The 25,628-nt window shown below is 43.6% G+C and overlaps 1 protein-coding gene across 14 annotated transcripts in view; it reads right to left on the bottom strand.

Annotated features, from left to right (window-relative positions):
* Positions 1 to 25,628, bottom strand: part of AP3B2 (adaptor related protein complex 3 subunit beta 2) — a 128,647-nt gene that overhangs the window by 88,488 nt on the left and 14,531 nt on the right. For 2 of the 14 annotated variants that reach the window (XM_073618946.1, XM_073618948.1), the window contains exon 1: positions 9,006 to 10,249. The exons of 6 other annotated variants lie outside the window; for them this stretch is intronic. In XM_073618946.1, the coding sequence (XP_073475047.1) occupies positions 9,006 to 9,223 (218 nt within the window). In that variant the 5' untranslated portion in view covers positions 9,224 to 10,249. Of the gene's footprint in view, positions 1 to 9,005; positions 10,250 to 25,628 lie in introns of those variants that run through there. 6 more of the 14 variants (XM_073618947.1, XM_073618949.1, XM_073618950.1 and 3 more) reach the window with 3 other exon arrangements.

The following is a 25,628-nucleotide window of genomic DNA, read 5'->3' as shown; positions in this document are numbered from 1 at the left end:
TCACATGGTTGATGATTAAAAGAGGCATATCTAAGTATGCAGGCATGCGGGGTAAACCGTCCTCCGCACCGCCGGCTCTTACCGCTGTCAGTCTGCAATCGTGACCGGGATGACTACCCTGCAGTAGAGCGATCTGAAAGCGAGACTTGAAGCGCTCGTGGAAGGGATGACTTTGATAGTGGTGCAGAGGACGGTCTATGTGGACAGATTTTCCCCAGATGCCTGCATACTTAGATGTGCCTCTTTTAATCATCAACCATGTGACTTGCTTAATGTTGTACCTTCATTAAATGTAACCATATTGCTACACTTAGAGGCGCCTCTCTTCTCTTTTATACTCAGCTTTGACATGACGCTACTTGTATATCAAGTCAAAATTTATTTCAAAATTTTGCTTGTCTTGCAAAATGCTCTCAAACCAAGTTACTCCCAAACCAAGGTTTTATTGTATATAGTCTTTTTTTTCCGTTTATTTGTAAAATATTTTATTATTAGGAAATAGCAGTATAGTTAAAGTCTTTGACAGAAGACGTTCAAAGTGACATAGGACTCTGTGTTGTTGAGCAGATATCCAACTGTATGGACTGCTATAACTACAGATATATTGACGACTTATTGTTATGCACTGAACTAGTAGGAACGCCAGGAACTAATCATGAATACAAATAATAAACTTTATGACTGGCATTGGAAGAATCATTGACCATAGTATTTGGTGTCATAACACTAGCTAAAGCTAAGCTAGATATTATGGAAAGAATAGAGTATTAAAGTGGAACTTTCCAAATCAACATTGATTATTTTGAATCCTGCTGCTAGCATTGGAAAAATTTGGGAAAGTATATCATATTTACTTGTGTTAAACTTTTTTTTTAAATTTCTTCAGTTATTTCCTGGTTTCTTGCCTAGGCAAATTATGTCATACATTCCAAGAGTCTTCAGGAGGGAAGGAGAGGAGGGGTTTTCTCAGCTAAGCACACCCTCCTACATGCATGATGAGCTAAGGGCAGGCAGATGGATTCCACGAAGGAAATGCTACATGAATCATTTGCCCTTACTCAAGATGGCCACAGCCATAAATGCTAGGTTTTTTTTTTCAAAGTGAGTTCTCAACAAAATAAAGCATAGAGACATAGATGGAAGGAGGAGTTTGCTTTCAATATCAACTGCTTCCCGCCCGCCGTATAGTGAAATGACAGACGGCGGAGCACTCTTGTTCTGGGAGGATGTCATATGACGGCAGGCTAAAGCCTGATGTCAGCTGACTTTACAGAACCAGTCCAGGCCGGAGCAAAATTGCGACAATAAAGTCGGGATCCGCCCATAACCCCGGTCCGGCACCAGGCTTAGCCAGCCGCTCCCGCCCCCTCCACAGCCTAGCGCTCCGGTGCCAGTCACCAGCTCTCTGCTCGCAGAGCTCTGAGAAACAAGCAATCAGCAGTGTCTGATTGCTCGGTTCCCAGACTTAGAGCTGGCGGGGGGGGGGGGGGGACAGATGCAGCATAGGACCGATGCTGCATCTAACTAGGTAATTATGATTTTGAAAAAGAAAAAAAAAAAAAAACTTCTCTTTTAACTTTCACTCTTGCTGATAAACAGGACAAAAAGAGAAGATGAGTCTTCCAAATGGGAGTCCAGACAGCAATAAAAATCTGACAGCTGTTCGAATGCTTCTCCACTTTATCTAAAACAAAGTGTTGCCTTATACTTTAAAAGAAGCCATAAGAAGGGCTCTGTGATTCTATGCTAAGTTAACCGGTGAATCTGTAATTTTACAAAGCAGCAACTAGAGCTCAGTGTTGCAGTCTAATAAATGTTAATGAGATGCACTCCCCTTAATAGACAGAGCTCAGACCAACCTGCCAGCATACTTATCAAGTGAATAACATGGCAATGCATGAAGTGACCTGTAATACAGAGAGGAAGATGAAATCTTGGCAACTTTGAAACTACCCCGGAAGAATGGACATTGCAGTGTGAAACTTCTCACCACTGAGTAAAGTTAAAGACCGCAATCTACTCAGTGAAGCTGTACCTTCCCTGTTTACTTTCAGTAAGTACATCTGCTATTGCTGTAATGAAATAATGCCAAGATAAATGGCACATCAAGACCGATATTTTCTGCTATGCTCTTCTATCCACAGCTCTGCATACCCTATAGGTAATATAGAAAACACAATGCTAATAAGTGACATAGCTATGAGACCAGCAGCCATCAGAGTTAAGCAGGGTATACATGTACAAATTTTCCCAGTCAATCAAAAGGTTGAACGGAAAAAAACGGACAGGTCCCTGCATCAACACAAGCGATGTTGATGCAAGGATCTTCCCCGCTGCTCTACTGTATTATGACGGGGGGGATCCCCCTGTCAGGAATGCACAGATCAGCGCTTGCAGCCATTGGCTGGAAAAGCTAAATGAATACTGGTTTTCCAGAATAACTATGACAGAAGCTGGTCATTCTATCGGATTCTGTTGAACAGACAGTGGTACACAGATACTGAAAGTCACATGTGTGTATTGGGCTTAGGCATAGTTATCCTGTCATAAGACTTGTGAAGTCTTGTGCAAAACAGACATTAATGTTCAAATACACCCTATACCGGTGGTCTTCAAACTGTGGCCTGGAGGCCAACAATGGGGCAACATTTCTCCCACTGACACCAATAATGGGACACTATTCCTTCCTATGTCACCAATGATGGAGCACTATTCCTCCCCCTATTACCAAATGTAAAGATGTTTACTTCCACTGAGGAATATTTCCACACCCACTGGCCACAAAGTCTGAAGGACAATAAACTGGCCCTTTCTATAGAAAGTTTTGAGACCCCAGTCTTTACCACAAAACAGCATTGTGTACATGGCTCGACAAATAGGCTTGAAATTGTGGAACTGTAAGGGTCCTTTCACATGGGACAGATCCGTGATGATCCGCCCCGTGAACATCCGCTTGCTCAGCGGGGGATCGCTCCATGGATCCCCGCTGAGCTGGCAGGTGACAGGTCGGTCTCTACACACGGTGCAGCGACGGACCTGTCAGAGTGCCACTCTCCCCTATGAGGGATCGGATGATGACGGACCGTAGAGTCCGTCGTCACCCGATCCGATAACGGATGGAAAAGTAGGTTTTTCCTCCGTTACACTTTTTCGGATCGGAGCGGGTCGGATGTCAGCGCACCTGTCACCGCTGACATCCGACGCGCCATAGAGGTCTATGGAGGGTCCGTTCAGGTCAGCCTAAAAAACTGACAGGCGGACCTGAAGGGATCGTTCATGTGAAAGAGGCCTAACACAGGCCAGAGCCTTGTTTGAATTCAGGGAGGCAGTCCTCACTGAATAATGTTTTCTCATGTCTTGTTTTAGTAAAGCTGGTCATACACTTGCAAGTTTCTTCCATTTAGCCTATGGATGGACAAATCTCCCACTGTAGGTTATTGTATTCTGACATCTAGTAGTGGCAGCTGTCACAATACCCAAACAGTTCTTTCATCTGATTGGGTACAGGTGCTGTTTGTCTGAGAATTTTCCACCTGGCTCCTTCGAGAAAATTTGATTGAAAAATTGACTTTTGTTGATCCTGGTGTTGTCAACAGTGCCACTCATAGAGCAAATTTTGGCCCATTTAGCAGAAATCGTCCGAAATATAGATGTGTGTGATATTGATGAACTGAATTTATTCCCTCTTGAGAAGAGGAGAATAAGGGGGATATGATCACCATATATAAATATAGAATGGGTCCATATAGTGAACTTGGTGTTGAGTTATTCACTTTACGGTCAACATAAGGGGGACAAGGAGGACAAGGGGGCACTCTTTACATCTAGAGGAAAAGAGATTTCATCTCCAAATACGAAAAGGTTTTTTCACAGTAAGAGCTGTGAAAATGTGGAATAGACTCCCTCCAGAGGTGGTTCTGGCCAGCTCAGTCGATTGCTTTAAGAAAGTTGATCCAGGGAAAATCCGATTGCCTCTTGGGGGATCAGGAAGGAATTTTTTCCCCTGCTGTAGCAAATTGAATCATGCTTTGCTGGGGTTTTTTGCCTTCTTCTGGATCAACTGTGGGTATAGGATTGGGTATATGGGATTGTATGATATTTTTTATTTATTTATTTATTTTTAGGTTTAACTAGATGGACTTGTGTCTTTTTTCAACCCAACTAACTATGTAACTATGCGTATAGCCACCTCTCCCTCTGCAGCAGCTCAGGGAGGGAGAAATCGCGCACTAGGCATGGGCCACCATTGAATGAGTCACTCAATCCTTTGGTGTTGAGAGCATGCTTGTAACAAGCAGGTTGTGGGTTGCCTACTCAAGGTTCTTGCGGACAGGCCGAGTACAGCTTACAGGTATGAAATGACAAAGGAGTACTTTTTTAAAAGCTGAAGAGTGGATTGTAATGTGCTTGGTATGCTACAGTGTAGGGGGTGTTTTTGGTGAAAATATCCCTACCGGTGAACTAACCCTTTAAAGTCCATGTTTTGCAGTCAGACTGGGCTAACAACTGCTTATTATTTGTTACATGTTCTCATTCACATACATATCATAAAAAATATGCTTATCATTTCAGAAACTATTTTGCCATAACTTCAGCATTGAAAAAACCCTACTCAATTCTCTTTGTTTATGAGAGGGCTAGGGAGCTGTGCTTGCTGTACTGTGCTGGCAGATCTCATTATTATTTGTAAAGCAGATTTGAACACTGCCCTAATAATGGTTTAGGATTTAGAACCTGGGCTTATAGGAAGAGAGGGAACGCTCAGTGTGACCTTAGCCTTTTTATTGCCTTTATTGGGACAGACTAACTCCAAAATGCTTGCAGTCTACCAAGTTAGGGAATATATATATATATATGTTTGTTAAGTGTTCCTATTCACACAATATGCTAAAAAATATTATATATATATATATATATATATATATAATATTTTTTAGCATATTGTGTGAATAGGAACACTTAACAAACATAGTGGGGTTTGCTAAAATGTGACTGCAATGCACTGTAAAATTTAGTCCTGAGTATTGGCTGAAACATTCAGTTGACATAGTGCTGAGCACTTATAGTATTGTTTACTCATATCTTTCTGAAAGAAATGTAAGATTATGCTTTTCATCACTTCTATTTACTTTCCAGCTCAAGAAGCCCTGCATTGGCTATGTCCTGTTACATGTATTAGGCCGGAAGCGTTATGTTTGAATTTCAGTCTAGGTATTTCCAGTGCTTCTATGTGTCAAGCCTAGAACTGGCCACTCACATTATAATCTGATCTTGCAATTATTGTAGAATCTCATTTATATCAATTCAGTAGGCCTTTGCACTATTAAAGCTGAATTCCGGGCTGGGCTGCCAACCGCCACTAAATTTACTGACAGTTTGTAAAAATCAGTGATATTTTTTTACAACTGCCAGTAAATATCAGGGGCTGATAATTTAATGCTTCGTAGACTTTTTAAGTGTAAATCAAGAAAACTATACAAGAAAATAATCATACCTGGGATTCAGTTTTTGGTAAATCTAAAAGTGATTGTAGAATCAGATTATACCATGTTTGGTTTAAATGGATCACTGCACTTATTGTAATGACACATGTGAATGTTTCTGTCCTTTTTATTAGAAATACTGTTTTTTCTGTTATGTGTACTTTGTGCTTTGATGAAGAGCATAATAATAAACTATAAATGTAAATGGATCACTGCAACCAAACTGTTTGAAGCTTCAAAGCAGATGGGGCAGGTAGAAATGGAGAGAGGCAAAACATGATACTGATACTGGGAATAAAAATATTTGATTAGACAATAATTATGATTTGTTTTTCCCACAGCCTTTAGAATCAATATGAGCCATTCTCTATCAGGGTTCCTCCAGAGATTTGCTGATCTGTGGCTAATTGACTTCCCATTTAATGGTGGATAAGAAGCTCCAGGTCCAACACTACCTTGTAGAGCCAGTGGCATGACAGCTATGATCCTTTTAGTTGTCTGTAAGGGTGACATAATCACCAGCACTGTAAGGGGGGGGGGCATTCTTTTCACTGACATTTTCCCAATGACCCCTGATGGACTATCTTAGCAGGGGTTCTTCAAGACCACAAAATTACTTTAAAGTGGTTCTAAAGGCAGAAGGTTTTTTTTTTACGTTAATACATTTTCTGCATTAAGGTAAAAAAACAACCTTCTATTATCAGCTTCCCCCTCCCCCATATTTACCTTGCTCCTCTTTCGATCCAGCACTGTGCCTGAGAGCAACATCGCTACTCTCTCTCTCCTCATAGGCACAGGGGCAGTAGCAGGAACCATTGGCTCCTGCTGAGGTCAATCAAAACCTGTGAGTATGGGGCAGGTCCAAACCACGATGTGTTTGTCTATGCACACACATAACTCATTTTGGGAACAAGCCTGCATGTGTGCCACCATAGTAAGCGGATTGCTATGGGAGCAGACAAAGAAGAGGAGGAGCCAAGAGCGCTAGCAGGGACCCCAGAAGAGAAGGTTCAGGGGCAGCTCTGTGCAATACCATAACTATCTTTCTTATTTTAATAGAAAATGCTGAGCCTTTTACAATCACTTTAAGGCATGGGTGCTCAACCTGTGGCCCTCCAGTTGTTGTGAAACTACAAGTCCCATCATGCCTCTGCCTTTGGGAGTCATGCTTGTACCTGTCAGTCTTGCAATGTCTCATGGGAATTGTAGTTCCACAACAGCTGGAGGGTCACAGGTTGAGCACCCATGCTTTAAGGCAGGGGTCTTCAAACTGCGGCCCTCCAGGTGTTCAGGAACTACAATTCCCATCATGCCTAGTCATGTCTGTGAATGTCAGAGTTTTACAATGTCTCATGGGATGTGTAGTTCTGCAACAGCTGGAGGGCCGTAGTTTGAGGATCCCTGCTTTAAGGATTCCTCTGGGGTAAAAAGTTTCAGGAAAGGTTGATCTCTATATAGTGAGAACAAAGTGCAATAATTCACCTTGGCCAATATCTTGATATGCTTGGAATTCTTGAAACTGCTGAAAGCTGATGTTGCTTTCCGCAATCTCTTATTAAATAATCTTCCATGCTACATGCGATTATTCCATATTATGCATCTACATACCATACAATACATATTGCAAAACTGGGAAAAATAAACGCATCATCTCTACATCCTATCCTTCCTGCACCACTTCTTCAATCAAAAACATTTTTCTGCATAAATTCCTTTTTTTCTTTTATGTCAGAAATAGGTCAGTAACAAAGATAACAATGCCTAGCTGTAGAAAGAGGCAAAACTACAAAAAACTCGATTTGGAAAATTGGTTATCTCTAAAGCCTGCCAGAAATATTGGTTAGTAATTCTATAATTATAAAGTTTATAGCAGCAAAACATGTTCAGTAATACTAATATGGATAATATAATAATAGGATATCAATGGCTTTTGGTAAAACTATGCAGTTTGGTAAAATATCATGTCAAAGTAATACCAATGGGCACTATGGGGTTAATGTACTAAAGGCAAATGGGCTGTTTACTTTGCAAAGGAATTGTCACTTTGTAAAGAAATGTTCCTGAATGCAGCTAAAAGTCACTTTGCAAAGAATACCCAATCACGTGCAAGGACAGTATTTTTGCTTGCACATGATTGGATGATGGAAGTTAGAAGAGCTTCACCCTATTGACTAAGCTAAGAGAAATCGAACTGCCTATTTGCCTTTAACAATTATATTGTTCTTTAAATCTAAAGATGTGTACTCAAAGAGGAAACTTTCATTGTTTTATAGTTCCCGCCCTGCATTGTTTAATTCTTTAGGCGTATTTACCCAATCTTACAAACCAACTACAAGTTCTGTACTGGCTACAGCCAGGGCTATGCTTGTGGAACCGTAAATACCAGCATGCCAACCAGAAAAAAAAAGACATATTTCCCTAGCTGGCGAGATACAGTTTGTTCTATTACATGAACATTTTTATGATTGTAGCAATCAAACTTAACAAGCGCCTATGTGTAACGCTCATTATGAAATACGACACTATCAGAACACTTTATAAAACAGACATCATACCTATGGGAAGTGCAGAGTGCAGCAGGTGTACAAACACTCTGCTACTGAACACCTGCTGAGAAGCTCCTGTGACCTACATCACAAGAAGCCAAAACCGCACATTCCTCCCACACTGCTGGCTCGCACCGCAATACAGCGTAACGTTGGCCAGACACCAGTAGAATTTTCTTTGAAAATGTTTGCTTTCGGAACATTGGTTTAGTTTTCTGAGACTGGGTTCACATATGAGCAGCAGGGGTCTGGTGCGTCCTGGTTCACCGTTTCACATCCGAATTATGGGCTGAATTCGGACCTGAAACTGATCAAAAGACGCACAGCATTTTTGTGAAAATCGCACCGGAGATATGTGAACTGGCTCCATAGAGAGCCGCCCAAAATCTCCTGCTATTGCGAATTGGATGCAGGGAACCCGCATTCCAATTCGCAGTGGTGTGAACCCAGCCTAACGGTCAAATCGATGACCGTAGTGACTAGAAAATTTGAAGGAGCAGGATGGAAACATTTTCCTGAACAAACAAAAATTCTAACTGAAAGTGGATTTCGTTCATAAAAAAAAAATACATATTGTAATAAGCATGTGCTATTCACAAAACAAACCTGTTTAAAAATCTGGGATTTCATCTAAGTTGCAGGAACGTACGAAATTTTAAGAGCTTTTGAATGAAATTAGTTTTCTCAATGATGGCAAAATGAAATGCATTGACAAGCAAGAGAATTTCCGTAAGAACGTTCAAATGAAATTGTACTGGTGTGTGGCCGGCTTAAGGCCTCACATTTGATGGAGCATGCTTAGCAGTGCCTAACAAATGTATATTTGTACAGTACAACATGAGTACAATAAAATGTGCTGTATCAGTGATGGTGTCTACCATTGCTAACCATACAGGTATTTTTTTTTTAACTACAAGTGAATAATGTTATCCCAGACTGATCCTACATACACCCAGGTAGTGCAGGGGCTCCATACCGCACAGGCTGACTGGGGTTGCTGCTGGATCCATTGTTTTCCACGCTGGGTTCACTAACTTGGGATTTCAGAAGTCTTAGTTCATCGGCTTGCAGTGCATTATAAAAAGTTTGGACACCCGCATCTGGGGACAACACAGGGCTTTTTGCCTCTCTGTGATTCTTTACCATATTCACAGCCGTCACCGGTAATTGCAAGAGTTTCTGTACAGGCTTCATGGTTGGAAAAGTGTAAATAGAGGCACCAAGATGGTTGTATTCAGGACACGATCCAAAGTGTGCTCCTGAATAGAAAAAAATGTCCAATATAATCACAGGAATGTGTACGGGAAGTCCAGATTAAGTGGAAGTATGCAGCAGACAGTGGCCTTGGGGCTTAGAGGTGGTCCAAGAGATCCAGAAAAATTCTGAAGAATGATCGCAGTCCTGTTACTTTGAAATGATTTCCATTTGAGGTAGTTCCTATATACGTGTCCCGTGTGAAGTGATCAGGCTTATTCCTCTAAGGTCCAGTACAGCAATGGTCCATGAGGTCTAGCACATTGGCTATGGCAAACTAAGCATACATAACTTTTTCAAGAATAGATCTTCTGCCGATACATCTACAACAGGGACCAAATACGGCTTCAGAACCATATTAAGGGGCTTCCTATAGGAAACAGTATTTATTATGTCTACCTGTGTCTCTTTCCTAGCAGTGCTCTGCATAGAACATCCACCATTTATACTGGTGGTCAACTCGTAGACCTCCTCCCTCCTGGTTCTTCCCCACCCTCCTGTCCACTGTTCTCCTATCTGATTACATTCACACCTATCACCTCTGCTTTTCTAGCTGTAATTCTATCCATTGCATCCCTGCTTCTTGTCCTCACTCTTGAAGCTCTTCTCCCATGGACACTTCTGGATCATCCCAGCCTGTCGCTATCTCGGTGACATGCTCTGTGCCTTGGTCAGACGTTCAGCCATCACATAGTAAGGCGCTCTCCCTTTTTTTTTTTTTTTTTCCTCTCCTTCAAGCAGCTGGTCCTGTTTCAGTCAGTTTTCTGAGCCACGTTTGCAGGTCATTCTCCTCCTCCAGTTTCCCCACTCCTCCCACACTCACACATCTCTGGAGCATATCTCCGAGAACATGACTCAGCCTAGAATAGATGATGTGCTACACACCCCACTGCCTGCTCTCTGACTCCCACATGCTGCACATCTCCTCCCCTGTCTAGCCCTGCTGTTTCGCTAATGTTTCATTCATTTTTTAGTAGCTGCTAAATTAAAGGGTGCTATTAGGGGGGAGGCGGGGGGGGGGGGGGGGGGTGAATGCATTGTTCAAAGACAACTACAGAAAGCTCCCTGTTCTGATGCACACTGCTGATCCCTGAGCAACTGGGAGCAGTAACATTACCCAGCTTCTGTATAGTGTCATCTTCCTATAAACCCTGGGAGGTGGAGGTGGTACACAATATAGGTCCCATGGCACCGAAACTTCTAACGGAACATATGGCTACTTTACATGACACTTTTTATTTTTAAAGACTGAGGTCACCTTTTCCAGAAAATAGCCTGTGCAGTCAAGGGGCCCCCATTTTAAACAGTGAATACAATTCAAACAGTTTAACCACTTGCCTACCAGGCACTTACACCCCCTTCCTGCCCAGGCCATTTTTCAGTTTTCAGCGCTGTCGCACTTTGAATGACAATTGCGCGGTCATGCTACACTGTACCCAAACTAAATTTTTTATGACTTTCTTCACATAAATACAGCTTTCTTTTGGTGGTATTTAATCACTGCTGGGTTTTTTATTTTTTACAAAAAAAAAAGACCAAACATTTTGAAAAAAAAATGTTTTTTACTTTTTTTCTGTCAGTAAATTTTGTAACTAAGTAATTTTTCGCCTTCACTGATGTGCGCTGGTGAGGCGACACTGATGGGCACTGATGAGGCGGCACTGATGGGCACTGATGAGGTGGCACTGATGGGCACTGATGAGGTGGCACTGAAGAGGAGGCACTAATATGCAGCACTTATGGGTACTGATATGTGGCACTGAAGAGCAGTGATAGGTGGCACTGATGGGCACTAATAGGTGGAACTGGTGGGCACTGATAGCCGGCACTGATAGGCGGTACTGATGGGCATTGATGGGTGGCATTGATGGGCATTGATCGACATCAGTGATGGGCATTGATGGGCAGCACTGATAGGCGGCACTGATTGCCAGCACTGACTGACATCGCTAATGGGCACTGATTGCTGCCACTGGTGGGCACTGTTTGCTGGCTTTGGTGGGCACTGTATGGTGACACTGTATTTCTATATTGTAATCAGGGCACTGATGATCAGATGCCGCTGATCGGCTCTCCTCGCCACACACTCTGTCAGTGTGAGGCGAGGAGCGCCGATTACCGGCACTTCCTTGTTTACATGTGACCAGTTGTGATTGGACACAGCCGGTCACATGGTTAAAGAGCCGCGGACGCAGCTCTTTACAGAGTTCGGGGTCGGACCGTGTCCTAGCAACACGGCGTGGCCGCGTTTGCCGCGCCCCTACGGGCATGCGAGACAGGCCGTTCTGGGACGCCATCATATGACGTCGTCCCAGAACAAGAGTCATTTGACGGCGGGCGGGCGACAACCAGTTAAAAACATTTTCAGTAAAGTTGGCCAAAGTTGAATGAGAAAAAAAAAATGAACAGATTCTTTCATCTATACAAATGAGGTAAATGGAGGAATCTCCCTGCCTGGACATTGTCATTGTTAATTGTCAGTTTAAAGTCATACCTGTAGGCCATTTGGACCCCCTGGAAGCCTAGCTGAAAAACTCCCAGTTAGCAATCCCGGTGTCCAGGTTTGTTGCTAGGGCATGAAAAGCTTGGATGCATAGTTCCCAACTGTGCCTGATTTCGAGGAACTGTCCCTCATTCAGAACAAAGTCTCTCTGTCCATGGACGCCTTCCCGCCACTATAGGCCCACACTGTAGCCATCTTTCGGCTATAGCGTGGGTGAGAAGAAGTTAAGGCGGCGTGGCAGGGGGTGTGTCATATGCCTACATACTTTTGCTAATAGGTATCCTATGTGTGATAGGACCTTGTTGTCGGAAATTCCGACCATGTGTGGGCTCCATCACACATTTTCTATCGGAATTTCCGACACACAAAGTTTGAGAGCAGGCTATAAAATTTTCCGACAACAAAATCCGTTGTCGGAAATTCCGATCGTGTGTACACAAATCCGACGGACAAAGTGCCACGCATGCTCAGAATAAATAAAGAGATGAAAGCTATTGGCCACTGCCCCATTTATAGTCCCGACGTACGTGTTTTGCGTCACCGCGTTCAGAACGATCGGATTTTCCGACAACTTTGTGTGACCGTGTGTATGCAAGACAAGTTTGAGCCAACATCCGTCGGAAAAAATCCTAGAATTTTGTTGTCGGAATGTCCGAACAAAGTCCGACCGTGTGTACGGGGCATAACAGTTTCCACATCCTAGCAGAAAGGCAAGACGGGGGGATTGTTACCTAGGAGTTTTTTCAGCCAAGCTTCCAGAGGTTTCCAAATGGCCTGCAGCAGGGGCATACCTACAGGAGTCGCAACTGCGCCCGACAAAGGCTGGGAATTTGACGTCACCCATAGGCTCCCATGTCCCAGCCGTTGTGAGCGCTCACTCCTCTCCCCTGCAGCCGCAGCTCACAGGGAGCCAGAGCTTCAGGATCATGTGACCGGACTAAAAAAGGTAAGAATACATATCTTTTTTTACACAGGGTAGACAAGATAGGTAGGAGGAGGGGGGAGGGGAAAGTTTTAAGAATAGTTAGAGCTGGTTCACACAGGGGCAACACGATTTGCAGGCCGACTCCGTGAGGCGACCTGCACACGACTTCAGCGGCGACTTGCAAAACGACTTCTGTATAGAAGTCAATGCAAGTCGCCTGAAGTCGCCCCAAAAGTAGTACAGGAACCTTTTTCTAAGTCGGAGCGACTTGAGTCGTTCCTATTAGAACGGTTCTATAGTACAGAACGGGACGCGACTTGTCAGGCGGCTAAGTCACCTGACAAGTCGCCCCTGTGTGAACCGGGGCTTAGTGTTAGGCTTGAATCCGACTTTAAATTTCACTTTAACCCTTTCGCTGCCAGAATCTTTTTTGCACACATTTAAAAAATGATTTTACGCCTGAAGATTACACAAAACTCCCAAATATTATATATGTTCTGAAAGCAGACACTCTAGAGAATTAAATAGTGGTAGTTTCAATTTTTTATGTCACATGTTATTACTGTAAAGGTCTAGGAAATGCAAAATTTCAGTAAAAAACAAAATGAACTTTAGGGCAAACAAACGCAATAAACTACCCACATTTTTTTGGTAAAATATAAAAGACGAGGTTGCACAGAGTAAATAATATCTAACATGTCAAACCTTAAATTTGTGTTCACCCGTGAAATGGCGACCAACTTCAGTTCCCTATATTTTCTATAGGCGATGCTTCAAAAGCCCCCTATAGGTATTAGTTTAGTGTTATGGAAGGAATTATTGCTCTTACTCTGGCGTGTGCAGTGATATGTAACATGTGTATCGCAATCAATGTTTTTACGCATAGGCACCCTCGATGCATGCGTTTAGGTTTTTATGTGTGTATATGTGGGGGGGGCTCAACATTTTTTTTTGGGGGGGGGGGATTTTATGTGCTTGGGTGTAACTTTATTTTTTTGCAAAAAAAGAAAACCCTTTTTTTTTCATCACATGTGATGTTTTTTAGGTGACAGGTTCTCTTTAAAACACCCTTCGTGTCTCCTCTGGGCTCCACTGAAAGTTTTGCAATGCAGATCACATTGCAAAACATCCTTTTTTGCTGCCGCCTGAATACTTTCACCTGACAGGCGGGAGTCTGCCTGTCAATTTCACACACAATCCTGGTGCCGGCAGTCCCTGGATTGTGTGTGTGAAACCCCCCTCTGTCAGGTCCGTATGACATACAAACCTGGCAGCAAAAGGGTTAATGGTGGCCATACATGCTTTGATAAATAATTGATTTACCGAAATAGGATCATATTCATGATCAAGATATCTCAGTGATGCTGATTGATGCAAAATGACTGATCATTTTCCGTCTGGGTTGATCGACTCAGCTTACCCGGAACCTCCTCTTCTGGGGAGAAGCTGGCGCTCTCGGCTCCTCTTCTTCTCGGTGTGCCCCCATAGGAAGCCGATTCCTATAGTGGCACACCTGCGGGCTCGCTCCCAAGCCGGGCTGTGTGCGTCTATTGCCATGCACAGTGCAACTTGGCATCACCAACCGGCCGACATTTGGACCATGTGTACAGCTGTCTTTCCGACAGAAGCCAGTCTAAGGACCAGCTTTTGTTAAAGGGACATGTTGGAAAACCAGCATCCAATCATTCAATCATCCAATCATGCCAATCACTGGCAGCCAATGGTCCCCCTGTCAGAACACAATAGCACAGCGGGAGAAATCGCTGTACTGACACCGCTTAGTTAGTACAGCGATCTCTCGGGAAAAAAAAACTGAATGTGTGTACCAGGCTTAAAGCGGAACTTCTGTAATTTTCTCAACTTTCCATCTATTAAATCTTCTGCCCTTGTTGTTTTAACTTTGGATAGTAAAACATTTTTTTTCTGCCAGTAAATACCTTATACAGCCCACTTCTTGTTTCTTGTCTGGTAAAAACCCTAGGCTTATGACATCATGCACAGCTCTCTCTCACTCTCCTGAGAGTTTGCCAGGAAGGGAGGGGGGATGAGTCATACAAGGGCCAATGGGAGCTGTGGAGCTGGAGGTGTGTGTCAATGCAGGAAGTGAACAGGCAGCAGCTTCAGCTGCCCACAGTTATGCCCCGTACACACGGTCGGACATTGATCGGACATTCCGACAACAAAATCCTAGGATTTTTTCTGACGGATGTTGGCTCAAACTTGTCTTGCATACACACGGTCACACAAAGTTGTCGGAAAATCCGATTGTTCTGAACGCGGTGACGTAAAACACGTACGTCGGGACTATAAACGGGGCAGTAGCCAATAGCTTTCATCTCTTTATTTATTCTGAGCATGCGTGGCACTTTGTCAACGGATTTTGTTGTCGGAAAATTTTATATCCTGCTCTCAAACTTTGTGTGTCGGAAAATCCGATGGAAAATGTGTGATGGAGCCTACACATGGAAGGAATTTCCGACAACAAGGTCCTATCACACATTTTCCGTCGGAAAATCCGACCGTGTGTACAGGGCATTAGAATAGCCAGACTCAGTGGAGGGAGATTTCTGCAGCATATTTGGCAAGTATAGAATCACAGTATATATAAAATAATATGCAAATGGGTTGGAGGGAAGCTTCAGAATGGCAAAGATGTTTTTATTACAAATTATGTGAGCAGACTGCAGTTCCTCTAAGTGACAGCAATTGCAGGCAGCTTGTATCAAGTTACCTGCCTATTACGAGTCAGTCATTCATAATAATATATTACAATCCTGTCTGAAAATCTAAAACAAGTAAAAAGGCGCAATGCACAGATACCTCAGTGTGGAACCCAATAGTCCAAAAGCAAAATTAGTAGAATGTATGTATATACTCATACATGCATACTGGGATAGATATAGCAGGGGTCAGTCAGGGCAGCCACCAAAAGAACCAAAAAGCGGGGTCCAGTGAGCTAGAACAAAAACAAGGAGAGGGGCGCCTCTGAGTATGTATCATAAAAACATTTGATTAAAACAGCAATATCCACTCACATAAAGGCAAGATGAGTTGCGTTCCGGTCTGTTAGCTGGGCTGAAGAGATGCAGTGGGACTACAGGTCACAGCACTTCCTGTAAGGCTGGCTCCACATCGAATCCGGAGAGGGAAGGGTGGGATGGCACAGCACGGTGCAGTCTCCTTCTGCTGTCCAGTCTAGTTCATATCCTGGTCTGATGGGGACGGATGGTGTCCATAGTACAAGGATAAGGGTTCCAAAGGAGGGAGTGGGACGTCAGAGCTGCTGGCTGGACACCATCCGTCCCCATCAGACCAGGATATGAACTAGACTGGACCGCAGAAGGAGACTGCACCGTGCTGTGCCATCCTACCCTTCCCTCTCCGGATTCGATGTGGAGCCAGCCTTACAGGAACTGCTGTGACCTGTAGTCCCACTGCATCTCTTCAGCCCAGCTAACAGACCGGAACGCAACTCATCTTGCCTTTATGTGAGTGAATATTGCTGTTTTCATAAAATGTTTTTATGATACATACTCAGAGGCGCCCCTCTCCTTTTTCCTGTCTGAAAATCTGCAAAACAGCATTTTAGGTCTTTTTACAGTTTTTTTTCCTTTAACCGCTTGAGCTCCGGAAGATTTTACCCCCTTCATGACCAGGCCACATTTTGCTATTTAGCACTGCTCTACTTTAACTGGTAATTGCACGGTTATGCCACGTTGTACCCAAACGAAATTTGTATAAGGCTACTTTCACACTGAGGCGTGCGGGCGCCGGCAGTATAGCGGCGCTAAATATAGCGCCACTTTACCGTCATTTTAGCGGCCCTAGCGGCTGAAAAAGGGTTAAAACCGCCCACAAAGCGCCGCTGCAGCAGCGCTTTGCGGGCGGGTTTGCAGCTCTGCCCCATTGTTTTCAATGGGAAGGGGCGCTTTAGGAGCTGTAATTACACCGCTCCTAATGCGCTCCAAAGATGCGGCTTGCAGGACTTTTATGACCGCCCTGCAAGCGCACCACTCCAGCGTGAAAGCCCTCGGGGCTTTCACACTGGAGTGCATTGAGCAGCTCTTTTGAGGCGCTTTGCAGGCGCTATTTTTAGCACTTTAGCGCCTGCAAAGCGCCTCAGTGTGAAAGGAGCCTAATTATTTAAACAAAATTGAGCATTTCTACTTTCTGCTATAAAACATATCCAATAAAAAAAATTTAACTAATCTCATTTCTTTACGAACTTTGCCCAAAATGTATTCTGCTGCATGTCTACATATTTGTGTGAAAGTTATAGCGTCTACAAACTATGGTATAGATAACAGAATTTTTATTTATTTATTTTTATACTAGTAGTTGCGGTGATCAGCGACTTATACTGGGACTGGCATAGTGCGGTGGGCAATCTGACACTAACTGACATGGGGGGGTGGACTAACTGCCACTGACATCACCAGTGACACTAATACAGTGATCAGTGCTAATAATATACACTGTCACTGTACTAATGACACTGGTTGGGAAGGGGATAAACATCTATAGCGATCAAGGGGTTAAATATGTGCCTAACAATGTTTAGTGTCTGTACTGTGTGCTGCTTTTACTAAGCTATGTACTGGGGCACATCAAAGCGGCACATCAAGTCTGTACAGAGCCCTATGTTGTTTACCAACATAGGGCTCTCTTCTGTCATTCGCCCAGCCAATTACCGGGTGCCGGCCATAAATCATTGGCCAGGACCCGCTGATCTGCTTGCGCTGCAGCGAATTACAGTACAGTCTTCCGGGTCCGCGAGCGCATGCTCGGAAGACAAAGAAGAGAAGTGGGACTTTATATGAGGCACATGAGACATGGTTGGTAAAAAATGGTCAAAAACACATTGCAATTCTTACGCACATGGCAAATTTATACATATAACATGACACAGTCCTTAATGTGTACATACAACCAAATGTTTTGCATGATACATTTGATGAATAATAGGAGCCGATTGGCATTCCATATCATATAATTGTTGCTCTAAAAAAAACATAAGAAGATCTATAAAAAATAATTAAAAATGTGGATTGAAAACATCACTGCATCCAAATAGCTCAACGTGTTTCGTGGATTTGCTCCACTTCCTCAGGAGCGGATGCATGACACGTATCTGCAAAAAAGATGTATAAATGCCAATTTTATTATAATGGTTGCCCCAACTGACAGAGGGAAGGGGGGAGGTTGGAGAAGGGTATTATATGGGGGAAAAGTCATCCATCCTTGATTACTTACAAATCGTCTCTGTGTTCAAAATATGTGGTACTAGATGATAAGGGCATGCGCGGAAGAAAGCTGCGACATAAAGGTGGTTATGCCTGTACGAGCCAACCTGCCGCAGTAAATGTACTGTGGTCGGCAAGTGGTTACATAAAAATTTTTGATCTCTGAGGAGTCTGATGATATGTACCTGATTCATCCTCTAATAGTATATACATCTTCTGTCTGTTATTCTCAGAGTGAATTTGATATTTTGTTCCCTAACCATAAATCTGGTTATTTATATTTACCACTACGTATATATATTTAAGCAGAAAAACAAAGAAATACTCCTGCGCATGAGTATAGTGACTAGCCCAATAATGGATAATGTTTCCTTGTCTTGCTGCCCTCTAGGATCGGGGATGCCCTAATTGTACTAGAAAGATAAAAGAAAAGAGGGCGCCCCAGGCTTGTGCATTATTCCAAGTAAATTTAATTGTATAAAAAAATATAAAAACTACTCACAAGCATGTGAAAGCTAATACGCATAAACAGGCTTCCATCCCATGGTGAAACAGTCCTGGGACCTGTACTCTCCAGATCATAGGGGAGACCATGTCGGGGTCCCTGCTGGCTAACGCGTTTCGAAGGTAAACCTTCTTCCTCAGAGCCTAACCAGTCACAGCACTCTCTCCTGAACAAACAGCGCGGGCAGCCGTACCTTCAGAGCGCATGCGCTGATGAAATCATCGGCGCAGTATACAGTAAATATCTCCTAAACGGCGCACGTTTAGGAGATATTTACAGTACCTACAGGTAAGCCTCATTATACGCTTACCTATAGGTACAAATACTGCATGGAGGTTTACAACCTCTTTAAAGCGGAGCTCCACCCAAAAGTGGAAGTTCCGCTTATCTGCCTCCTGCCCCCCTCCAGTGCCACATTTGGCACCTTTCAGGGGGAGCGGGTACCTGTTTTTGACAGTAAGTTTGGCCCCCTCCTCCTTTCCCTGCTGCCGGGCCATTCACAAAGAGCAGCGGGCTTCGCGCATGCGCAGCAGGGAACCGGTTGTGAAGCCGCAAGGCTTCACTATTGGTTTCCCTTAAAAAAAGAATGGCGGCGGCAGCATCCGAGAGCGGATGGAAAAATCAGCTCAGGTGAAGACACTGCGGGATCTCTGGACAGGTAACTATTCTAATATTAACTACTTGGCTCCAGCACTATAGCCGAAAGACGGCTACAGTGCAGGCTTAAAATGCCAGGAGGGCGTACATGGACACTGCGGCGCGAGGGGGCAGCGTGCTCTGTGATCTCCGAGTCCTTTATACTCGGCTGATCACAGATTGGAGTAAAGGGCCGATCACGCCCCTATACCACGTGATCAGCATGATGTAAATAGAGGCCGGTCATCAACTTTTTTTTTTCCTCAGGCTGACAGCATGAGGAGAAAAGAATAAAGCCTTCTGTAAGAGGGATATCGGTCCCACACAGTGCCCACCAGTGCTGCTAACCAGTGCCCAACAGTGCCACCTACCAGTGCCCATCAGTACTGACAATTAGTGCCCACCAGTGCCACCTATCAGTGCCCATCAGTGCTGCCAATCAGTGCCCATCAGTGCCTCATTATCAGTGCCACCTATCAGTGCCACCTACCAGTGTCTATCCGTGCCACCTATCAGTGCCGCCTCTCAGTGCCCTTGAGTGCCACCTATCAGTGCAGCCTTATCAGTGAATCCTGAATAGTGCCCACCAGTGCCGCCTCATCAGTGCCACCAATCAGTGCCCATCAGTGCAGCCTCACCAGCGCACATCAATGAAGGAGAAAAATTACCTGTTTGTAAAATCTTATAGCAAACTATGAAAAGTTTTTTTTTTTCAAAATTTTCCATTTTTTTTTGTTTGTTTAGCAAAAAATAAAAAACCCAGCAGTGTTTAAATACCACCAAAGGAAAGCTATATTTGTGTGAAAAAAATAATACAGATTTTATATGGATACAGTGTATTATGATATTATTATTATTATTGTCATTCAAAGTGTGACAGCACTAAAAGCTGAAAGTTGGCCTGGGCAGGAAGGGGGTTTATGTGCCCAGTAAGCAGATGGTTAAAAGTCAGCAGCTAAAGTATTTGTAGCTGCTGACTTTTTCTCAAGGAGGCTGGAGCTCCTCTTTAACAATAAATAGTTTAAAAAAAAAAAAAAACTACACATTAACTAAATCATACACCACACTTTTTTTTAGGTTTTTATCCAATTAATCGAAACAATAATTGCCAACTAATCGATTATGTAAATACTTGTTAATTGCAATCCTACATGATACGGCTTCCCTGTGTCAGCCAGCGGCAGCTGCAGGGGAAAGGAGGGAGTGCAAGACAATGGTTAGTAAAGCCTGGAGCAGCGATGTCACCCATAGGCTTCAATGGCCCGTCTGTTGTCGGTGCTCCCTCTTCTCCCCTGCAGCCATCGCTGGCTGACACAGGGATCGCGTGACCAGAGCAGGCTGAACTTATGTAAGTACATACATCTTTCTCACACAGGTTAGGTGTTAGGAGGGGGGAGGGGACAGTTTTAGGAGTAGTTAGGGTTAAGCTTGAATTCCATTAAACTACCATACACTACAGAAGTGGATTTTAGAACAAACATTTGTAAGAACATTCCTACAAACATTTCCATTAGTATTTATGATGAAAAAAGGAACTTCAAAAACGTTTGCTTTTAACATCCGATTTTAGAGTGAATAGATTTTCCAAGCAAAAACCACAATCACTGTTAGAATTTCATTCCTTCGAGTCAAACGTCCTGCTCTTTTCAATTTTCCAGTCACTACAGTTAAAAAACAACATTTTGAGGAAAATTTTTAAAATGAAAATTCTCAAACAAAATTCTACTAGTATATGGCCTGCTTTATTTGGTCTTGCTCCCTCCTGCATTTCAATACTAGCCAATCAATGTTATGGACAGCTTCACTGGCCAATAAGGAATGGTGGATAGTTTACATATTTTATTGCTCCTAATACAGATCTAAGAAAAGTAACTACAGTGTACACATAGAACAAGGATTTGAACCTGTATGTCTGCACAGCACCATCTTGTGGACAGTTCGAGTCATGGCGTTTCGCTAAAGGAAATAATCACTATTTTATATGTAACTTTGGTACACAGCTTAAAGCGTAACTCCACTTTTGCTGAGAAAAAACATTCCCCTTTGGGTGATCTATGTACATTACAAGGATTTTAACAAACTTGGTTGCAGATTCCTACCTTTTTGTTATTCTGAAGAAATCCCTGTGTGTTTGTATCCATGTGGGAAAATAAATCTAATGGGAGTGGTTCCATAATTATCAATCAGCTGTGGCACCTGCAGGGCTTTAATGAGGATGGCTGCTGGGCCTGCATCCCTTTAAATGTGATTTTCTATTGGGAGTATCTTACCAAAAATGACATTTTTGTTGCAGGGGATGCCAAAAATCTGACTTGTATCTTAGTGCAGACTTCTGGGAAATCAGTGAGCCAATCAAACAAGCAGGACATGAGGTTTCGGGGGGGCGTTCTGTACACACTGTGTGTGCAGAACAACTCCAGGTAGCCATATTGCATTTTCAAAAAACTACAGAGTTGCAGAAAAGGAAAGGTAGTTTCTAATAACATTCAATTACAATATGACTTGTGTCACAATTGTGCACTCTATTATTTTTTCTTTATTTGCTATTTTTTTTTTCCACTACGAAAGTGGAGTTACCCTTTAACTTCCATAAGATTTCTAAAAAAAACAATCATTTTGATATGAAGCTCAGGATTTTTTTATTTTTGCAGTATACAGGCACCTTTGATGGTTACTTATGTCCAACATAAGGCTCCATTCACACTAGCGCGTTTTTTGATGCATTTTGCATTTTGCAGAAATGCACGGGAATTTTTTAACATGGGTTCCTATGGAACATGTTCACATCAATGCCTTTTTGTTTCTCTGCATTTTTGGAAAGGGTCAGGGACTTTTTTTCATGCAAAAAGCAGCGTTTTGCATGTAATGGATTTCAATGGACAAGCATCAAAAACGCAAGTGCACCGTTTTTGCAGCGTTTTTGCAGCGTTTTTGCCGTTTTTTAGACTGTAAAAAAAAACTGTAAAAAAAAAAAAAAAAAAAAAAAACGCAAAACGCAAATCGCGGCAAAAACGCGACAAAAACGCCGCAAGAACGCTGCTCAAAAACGTGGCAAGCATGAAAAAAAAACCTCCAAAAACACTCAAAAGCAACATGCATAGGTGTGAATCGAGCCTTATAGAGTCCCGTATTCTCTATTAATTCTATTAAATGTGACATGTTGGGTTTGATTATGTAATGTATGTAATACGGGTTGTTCAATGTATTGCTGCTCTAAGATATTCACTAAAAAGTGGTTGATGTGTTAAAGTGTTGAAATATAAGCAAAAGCAAGGACATACAGTATGTTATTCTATTCTAGGCTTTAAAGTAGAATTATAGACAAAACTTGTTTCATTTTAAAGGAGTAAGGGAGGGTTAAAACCCCTGTCAGTTTATTTTTTGCCCTTTATGTCCCGTTGGGAGATTTCCCTTCACTTCCTGTCCCCAAAACAGGAAGTGAGAGGGAATCTCTTCAAATTAAGGGGACCCCATGGGGACCCCCAGGTCACCAGCACTAGTGTCCCTATTGGAATATTTGGCCTGTGGCTGCTGCACAACCCTATTGAGCTCAATGGACTCAATGCTGCCTGTAAAACTTGACATGTTGAGTTCAAATTGCAGCACTATAAAGCTAAGCATCAAGGCCATGGCAATGTCTACTCATCCAAGCAGCTGCTATTTTCATTTAGGGCAGGGGTCTCCAAACTTTCTAAACAAAGGGCCAGTTTACTATCCTTCAAACTTCAGAGGGGGCGGACTCTGGCATGTGGAGAAAGAAAATGTCTTGGCGTCAGTGTAGTAAACAATGCCCCATCATTGGTATTAGGGGAGTAATAGTGCTCCATGATTGGCATCAGTGGGAAGAACAGTGCCCCATTATTAGTGTAGTGGGATAAATAGTGCCCCATCATTGGCATTAGTGGGAGGTATAGTGCCCCATCATTGGTGTAACAAGGAGGAATAGCACAGTTTTTCTTTTTGCCCCATCATTGTTGTCAATGGAAGGAATGGTGCCCCATCATTAGCTTCTGGTAAAGCTTATGGAGCCAGCAAAATGTGGGGATCCGCTTCAGGCAGGAGGCTTGGGAGGGCGGGGTATTGCTTCCCACCAGGACATGGTATCATGTGGGGATTGAAAGAAATGAGCTTTCCCTTGATATGTGACCCGAAGGGTGGCAGGAAATAGCATGGAATACTGAATATCTTGCTCCCGGAGCTTCTGCTTGATCCGTTGATAGCTGGCTCTACGGTTGCGGACTGTCGCTGAGTAGTCTGGAAAGAGTGACACCACGGCATTATTAATGCGGAGACTTCCGTTCCGCCTGGCAGCCCCCAGGATGGAGTCGCGGTCTCTGTAATTAAGGAGACGAATCACCATCGTACGTGGGGGGTGACCTTCTGGTAGGGGGCGCCCGGTGACTCGGTGGGCCCTCTCGATCACAAAACAGGGGGATAACTGTTCTCGGCCAAACTCTTGCTCAAGCCAGCTCTCTAGGAAAGCTACAGGGTCAGACCCCTCCACCCGCTCCGGAAGTCCGACCAGGCGCAGGTTGTTCCTGCATAGGCGGTTTTCAAGGTCATCGACCTTGTCCTCTAAAGTTGTAATCTTTCCCCCATATGTATTGAGTCTAGGTAAAATGGGAGCAATAGTGTCCTCCAAATCACTGATACGTTGTTCGGTCTCGGTAACCCGGCCACGCAGCTTGTGCACATCTTGCCGCATAATAGTTAAGTCTATCTTAAGCCCATCCACCTTCCCCACCAGGTCCGCATGGTTTACCTTGATGATGGCCAGGACATCTGCCAGGGTAAGCTCCTTGGCGCCATCTGCGACCGCCGGGCCCGGGGTTGGTACCGAAGGGATGGCTGCAGGGTCCGGAATCTCGGGGGAGGGTGGTGGGGATCCGTCCGGGCCGTCGCCGAAGAGATCCGGAGTAGAGGCTGGAGATGAGCTAGGCCCGTGGACAGTATGGCGGCGGCCATCTTGGCAGGAGCGTGTGGCGATGCTCATCTTTACCGGAGGTTGTTTTTTCGTACGCCGTTTTTCCATCAACCAAAATGCCCTCGAATGATGTAGAAGACACACCAGAAGGGATTAGGCAAAAAAGAAATCAGGTACTGACAATGGATGATCAGGATGGAGCAGGATTGTACAGGGAGAGACCGGAGCTACACAGGAACACGTCCGATCACATCCTGAGCCAGGCCACGCCCCCCTGTGTTGACTTTTTAAATGTAAACCAGGCCAATTACTGTTATGGGTATTGTCAGTGTTTACAGATTGTGTTTATACTGTTTACATATTTATTGTTTTGGTTTCTAAGAGGAGTTCTATCATTTTTTCAGGGTGTCAGTAAAAAATATGCTCAGTCAGTAAATTTTCCACATTCTGTCAGTAAAAAAAGTTGCGGGAGGTTGGCAGCCCTGGTACTCAGCATTCCCAGGATCTTGTCGGTGGATGTTGATGTCACCCCCTGCACCATGGAATCTGTAGAAAAGGTGACTAAAATGTCTTTTATTTTTACTTGAGATACAGTCAATATTTGTCTTAAAGTGGAACTTCCGCTTTAAGTACTCCTCGCCCTCTGACATGCCACAATTGGCATGCCATTTTTTTTGGGGGGGGGGCTGGGTACCTGGTTTGGAGTGGGACTTCCTTTCCCACTTCCTCCTTTCGACCTCTGACCACCTAGGTGATTCATAGGCGGCCCCTCCCTCCCGGCAATGTTCTGGGACACGTGACAGACAGGTCTCAGAACATTGCCTGACCATTGATGCAGCATGGCTCGCGCATGTGCAGTGCGTGCCCGGCTGTGAAGCCGTAAACTGTCACAGCCAGGCGCCGACACTCACAATGAAGGCTCTGCGAAGAGGAAGGGAAGAGAACGGAGGCTTCGGGCGGCCGCATCTCTGGACCATGGGACAGGTGAGTGTCTGTTTATTAAAAGTCAGCAGCTATACTTTTTGTAACTGCTGACTTTTAATAAACTCAAAAACCAATCTGAGAAATTTTATTCCCGCGCTACCATGTACAGGAATGCTAGCAAAGGAAAAGCCGCTTGCACTGGATAGGGTCCTAAACGGTCCCTATTGGGGTAATAAACTAGCAGATGGGGATGGTGCTGCGCTGATCCCGAAAGGTATGTATAAATCAACTAAAGCTAAAGTAAAGCAGCAGCCCAGAAAGCCCGGGCATAGGGTGTATGTCCAGTGGGTGCAGTAGTATATAAACATAAAGTGATATAAAGTTAAAATTGCAGACAAATATTCTCAAGGAGCGAACAAACCGTGTATCCAAATTTGTGCGTGTAAACAAAATACAATATACATCATCATAAACAATAAATCATGCAGTGTCACTCAGAAGTGTGCATCTACAGGTGTATGGATAGCCTAATATGCGGCATATAATAGTAAAGAAAAAAAAAATTAATTAGTTACAATGTTACACTGTACGTCCAGAGAGATCGCGGAGCGTACTTGGTGATTCAAAGTGTCCTGTGCAAACAAATCTGTGCTCAAATGGTTACACACAGACATACATACAGTCC

This window comes from Aquarana catesbeiana, linkage group LG03 (genome assembly GCF_042186555.1).
Source record: "Aquarana catesbeiana isolate 2022-GZ linkage group LG03, ASM4218655v1, whole genome shotgun sequence".
NCBI lineage: Eukaryota > Metazoa > Chordata > Amphibia > Anura > Ranidae > Aquarana > Aquarana catesbeiana.
The sequence above is the reverse complement of the archived record's forward strand: the minus strand, read 5'-3'. Positions and strand labels throughout refer to the sequence as shown.